This window comes from Arachis duranensis, chromosome 3 (genome assembly GCF_000817695.3).
Source record: "Arachis duranensis cultivar V14167 chromosome 3, aradu.V14167.gnm2.J7QH, whole genome shotgun sequence".
NCBI lineage: Eukaryota > Viridiplantae > Streptophyta > Magnoliopsida > Fabales > Fabaceae > Arachis > Arachis duranensis.
The window spans coordinates 121,782,762-121,788,675 of record NC_029774.3 but is presented as its reverse complement, the minus strand read 5'-3'; the positions used below and the strand labels follow the sequence as shown (position 1 = coordinate 121,788,675).

General features: G+C 31.2%; 1 protein-coding gene across 1 annotated transcript; it reads right to left on the bottom strand.

Annotated features, from left to right (window-relative positions):
- Positions 1 to 1,333: 1,333 nt before the first annotated feature.
- LOC107480858 (tropinone reductase homolog At5g06060) lies at positions 1,334 to 3,678 on the bottom strand. Its single transcript, XM_016101051.3, has 5 exons — positions 3,521 to 3,678; positions 3,157 to 3,364; positions 2,095 to 2,311; positions 1,886 to 1,992; positions 1,334 to 1,685 (listed from the first exon to the last, which is right to left on the bottom strand). Exons 1-5 carry the CDS (start codon positions 3,607 to 3,609, stop codon positions 1,491 to 1,493), a joined length of 816 nt encoding a protein of 271 aa, XP_015956537.1. The 5' UTR covers positions 3,610 to 3,678; the 3' UTR covers positions 1,334 to 1,490.
- Between the last annotated feature and the right edge of the window lie 2,236 nt (positions 3,679 to 5,914).

Here is a 5,914-nt window from a genome sequence, read left to right as displayed (position 1 = left end):
GGTTTACCACTTGCACAATATGATGAAAAAGGTCAAAACCAATGTCTTTCAACATGATAATGGCGGCAGTAGTAGTAGTAGTTGAAGGAAAGACAATAGTTTAGGATGTCTTTCGGAACACGGTAGATTTGGTAGGAATGAACGCATTGTGTGATCTAATTGTTTGAAATTAGGACAAAAAGTTTGTCGGAGGCGTAGAATTCTTACATCTTGTGATGAATAAGAATGAAATAAACATGATCCATGAGGTGGAACCGCCGTAGAATTTTGTTTTAAAACTACTCCTACAAGTGATGTCATGAATCGTATCATCCTAATCTCTTAAAAGTCTTACATTATCATTTAATCTATTACTAGTACTGCGCTGAATAACTGCGGGAATTAAACAACCATTCCCCAGCTAATTTAACCACTAATAGGAATATTGTTCTTTAATACTGAGAGATATTTCTTATATGACTTCAGGAGTCAGGAGGAACAACCGTCAGTGGAAGCGTGACAATATTATGAGGTTGTTTATAAATAATTTTGTAGTTCTAAAATTACAGTTTGACCCTTGCAGGGCAATCTGGATTCTAGATCACTTTTTATTTTTTTTGGTCAAGTGGATCCAATCCAACACTTAATGCACTCACCAAAGTTTGAACCCAGGTGCAGCATATTAAGAGGCACATGGTTTAACCAGTTGAGCTAAGCCTGTTTCATTTCTTTTCTTTTCTTTTTTTCGGTAAAGGACCTAATGACGTCCATGAACAAATTGGTAAATAAACAAATTACAAGGCCCACAGTAGAAGTCATTTTTTTTCAGCAAAATATTTTGATAAGTATCACTTATTTGGCCCAGACTAAACCCAATAAACGTTAGTATTTATCATATAATACATGTACATTAAAAAAATATGTCTCAGTCTAAGAAATATAAGAAAATATAAGGAGCATGGTTAAATTAGCTGAATATAAGTTCATTACATGCTCCTTATATTGTCTTTTGCCCATTCACTAGCAAGATTTTTTGTAAACTAAGAAGGCAGCATAGAAACGGTTCCAGAATCTATGCTTGTTAGAGCTGCAACAGAGGAAATGAACACAACGCTTCCGTTTCCAAATGCCTTGAGAAGAGGATGCAAGTTGGCATTGATGGTATTTGGAGTCAAGTTAGTAGTCATTCTTCAGCAGTGACATAGTTGTTCCAACACTGTTTACCTAAGTTACGAGCCTATCAAATGAAATTTTTGATGTATTTAATACATTGGAAATATAAAAAATTCTTTTTAATAACTTCTATAAATTATTTTATTTTATGATATTCATAGACTGTACTTTAGAGTACATATTAGCAAGACCCTATGAATTATAAGTAAAAATAGTTAAGAAAATTCAACCACATAATTCTTGTTTAAGCTACTAACAGTAATCTTGTCATGTGGCAATGATTTAAATAAAATGCAAAAGATCTTAGGTTAAACTTCATTGCAACATAAAAGTTTGGGTTAAGTTATTCTCATGCTAGGCTCAAATCCATTGGCAGTAAAACCTCCGTCAACAGCAATAATTTGTCCAGTGATATAGGAAGCAGCAGGCAGGCAAAGGAAAGTCACCAAGGATGATACTTCATGTGCTTCTGCTATCCGATTTATCGGCGTTCGAGATATTACTTCATTTACAAAGCCTTTGTTCTCCAGCAACTGTATGAAGGTAAACGATAATTAGAAATCCAAGTTATGAAGATAGGGATTGTCTTTTGAAAAAGTAATCATACAGATCGATCAGGCTTCTGTACGAATGTGTAAGGAGGGTATAGATCATAACTTACAAAGACAAAATGGTTAGTTAATTGGAATAGAGATAAACCACATCAAAACTTAACAGGGTATAAGAGCATTACATGTTCCACAAGTGATGTTTTTGTATACCAGGGTGCAACACAGTTTGTCCTTATACTGTCTTTTGCCCATTCACAAGCAAGATTTTTGGTAAGCTGATTAATTGCAGCTGAAAATAAGGAAGCGAGTTTTTTTTAGACAATATTTTTCGGATAGTTTGTAATCTGTCATGTTTGAGCAAATAATGACACAACTAGAGACATCAACTAACCTTTACTCGCTGCATATAAGGATCCAGAACCTACGTTTGTAGTAGATGCAACAGAGGAAATGAACACAATGTTCCCATTTCCAGATGCTTTGAGAAGAGAATATGCAAGTTGGCATAGATGGTATGCAGAGTCCAAGTTAGTAGTCATTATTTTTGAGTATTCTTCCACAGTGTACTCAATTGTTGGCTTTCTGGTATTTGTTCCAACATTGTTTACCTAAGTTTAAAAGATGAACTTAGTAAACAAAATTTAGTATGTGCTGAAACCATTCTAAAATAGATCAATTAGCTAATAGCAAATGAAGTTGTCCGTTGGCATCTCAAAGTTCTTCTAGATCTTTATGTTTTACTGGAGAGAACTAGTAAAAATTATGATGCAACAACACAGTATAACCAGTTGAATTATTATAACACATTTGCTGATCTCTAATATTTCTAAGCAATAGCCCAGCCAATATCTGAATATAAAATAACAAGTCATCAAAAAAGATATCAAAAAATATTTTTGAAATTTAACATAATGAACAAATTAACACATGACTTGGCCTATGTTACGTATGTTAGGCCGCAGAGTTTCCTTTCATTTCAAATAATCTCGAGAACAGTGTGTGTTATGACTTATGAGAGATAGTATCTGAATTCCGTTTTGTACTAGCACTTCCATCATAGAAGGAAACGTCTAGCTTTTGTCACGTTTCCACATGCCATGTCCTCCTTCTCAGCAACATTATTACAAACAGTTCCTATTCATGACGGCCCGATATGTTTATACTAACAGTCTAACATTTTTTTCCCGTTAGATAAACTGCACATATAGTGCTAAGTACAATGCATTGGATGCAAAGCTTTAAACATGATTTACAAATCACAAAAGAAAAGGACACTGATTTATGTTCATGTGAAGCGTCTTAACATCACTTTTCTGTACATATATCTACACCCTCTTCACTCATTCAATTTTCTGAAACGAAGCTATGGTCATGTGCACTAAATCTTTGTTAATATCTAATAAATATCTATTTACAGTCGAACATGATAACAAGGATGTAAGAAAGGACTCACAAGTATGTTGAGCTTGCCGTTGAATGTAGAAGCCACTTGTTCAATAAGCTTCTCTCTTTGAGTTCGAGAAGACGCATCACAAACCGACCCATAAACTGAAAAACCCTTCTCTTTCCACTGTTTTAAGCACGCATTCAGCTCCTCCTGGTTCCTGGAACAAGTGTACACGCTGGCACCAAACTCCGCCAGCTCCTCCACCACTGCGTGCCTGAACTACATAGTGAACATTCAGCGCCACCGTCCCCCAAAAATTTCAATTCAAGTAACAAGAATAATCCGCAAAATTAAGGAGAGAAAAAGAAAACAAATATAACATTTAAAAAGTGTTGTGTGTGTGTGAGAGAGAGAGATAAATCAAACGAACCCGATTCCTCGAGTCCCGCCAGTGACAAGAGCAGTGGTTCCCTTGAGCGACCAGCGTGAGCTTCTGCTACTGCTATCTGGATTCGCCATTGTTGTTGCTACGCGGTGTGTGCGTGTGTGAACGTGATTTGGACACGAAGTGATGATATTCAGTGCATCGAAACGACGTCGTTTTGTATTGGGCTGATAAATGTATTGGTAACAGTGGGCAAGCAAATCAGAATTCTTTTATTTGGGTCTGGCCCAAACTTATCTTTTCATTGTCAGCAATGATGAGGCAAAAGGTATAAAGTCATCTACGGATATACCTTTTTATGGGTTTGGAAAGGTAATTAAGGAAGAAAAAGGATAAAATTTTTATTGAATAATTTTTTTACATTTTAAATATTTTTATTTATTAAATGCATTAAAGGTAATAAATATTCACTATTATTAGTAGTCTCAACGAGTATTCTGAAAATTTTATCTAAAAAAAATATTCGGAGAATATTTGTGAGTTATTTCTTTAAAAAAAAAAATTCTAAATGGACTTTAATAATTATTCTAAAGATAATAAAATTTTAAAAAAATTTATATATATTTGACCTTTAATTTTTATCTTTGTGAATTTAGTTAGTTCATTCGTCAATATTTTTGTTTGCGTTAATAGAATATGCTTACATTTGTTAGTTAAGTGCTAATGAAGATTAACAGATTTTTTTATTAAAGCCCGGTTGTCTTTTGAAAGTAATTATTGAAGATTATTTAAAATTTTTTTATTTTTTATTAATTTTTTCATCTATATTGGCTAATTTTATTGTATATATTAGTGATATTTTTTACTTCTAGAAATTAAATTGATGATATATTTTTTAATATTTTCGTTGTTGTTTAAAAAAATTATTAAGATATTATATTATTATAATAATTATGTTAAGTTTTAGGTGTACTCAATTTAAATTAATCATCATAATTCATATAAATTTATTATTATTAAAAGAAGTGTATATTTTATTTTAAGTTGATATAATATTTTATCTAAAATAAAAAAAATAAGAATGTTTATGTCAACTCACGTCGTTATAATATCAAAAATTCAAATTTTAATATTTTGAAATAACTAATAACAAATAGGTAAGATTGATAATAAAATGTCGTTTTTATTAATATATATCTTTTATTCAATTTTTATAAGTAAAAAAATATAAATTAATATTTTTTAATTTTTACACAATAAATATAGCTAATGTGTATCAAAATAATAATAAAAAATAAAAAAATTTAAACGATAATTAAATAGAAAGACAACAAAAACTCCTAACAAAAAAATTTGTTAATTCTAGTAAATACTTAACAGATAAAACAGTTGATTAATATGCCACGTACGCACCTTCTATTAACTCAAAAGAAAGATTATTAGCAGTTTCATAAAAAAAATTTAAAATATATTTTTGAGACATCGTAGTTTTTTGAAAAAATTGTTAAAGATTAAGGCGAGAGTATTCATTTTTTTTTAATTATTATTATTATTATTTTTGGAAAATGACACATGCACGAGTGTCTTACATGTATATAAAATATAAAATGATAATAGCAAAAATATCATTAACAACAAAAGAAGCATGAGAAATAAGAGGACCATATGCATATTAAAATGCATATAATTGATTGATGGATGATGGTGGTGGTTTTATGCATTTATTAATTGTTATTCAGGTTGAAATTTTGGCACAGGTTGATGAATTGAAATCCCAACACTAATTTAACTAATCCTATGAGACTTGACTTAATAGATATATTAAATTGTGATAGAAATTCGTTTCATGTGGATAAGTTTCAAAATCATATATCGAGCACATTCACAAGTATATGTAGACAACTTAGGTGTCTAATGCAAATAGCAAAACACATCATAATCACGGAGGAAGTTTATTTTATCATAGTAATTTTCAAATGCCATCACGTGTATGTGTAGAGTGTAGAGACTAGAGAGTGTTAAAAACCCTATTCATATATATAATTTGTCAACTGAATAAAAACAAGAAAAATAATATGAAGAAAGGGCTCAGATTTCTCCATTTGGTAGATGATATAAACAGGTTGAGTTGGGTTATTTCTTGGAAGAGACATTGTAGGAAGTAGTAGAATAAGGTTATGAAGTGTCATTTGTCAAAGGTGTCTTTCACAACCAATGACTAGATTAATTATTTATACGACGAAGTGTCTGTGTAGTTGTTTTCACTACCAGAAGGCTACAATGCTTAGATACACACGTGCTAGGTACTAATTAATTAAGATAGCTACAATTTTCAAACCCCCCTTAACTCCATTACTATATATATAGCAATAGCTAGTACTACTGAATAAACATTATCTATATAATCGCATATATAGTCATGTACCAAAGCATCCTATA

Coding starts and splice junctions, on each gene's coding strand:
- LOC107480858 (XM_016101051.3), bottom strand. CDS start 3,609: ATGGCGAATCCAGATAGCAGTAGCAGAAGCTCACGCTGGTCGCTCAAG. Junction 1,993..2,094: donor CTTATATGCAGCGAGTAAAG/GTTAGTTGATGT, acceptor CCTTATTTTCAG/CTGCAATTAATCAGCTTACC. Junction 1,686..1,885: donor AAACATCACTTGTGGAACAT/GTAATGCTCTTA, acceptor ACCTTCATACAG/TTGCTGGAGAACAAAGGCTT.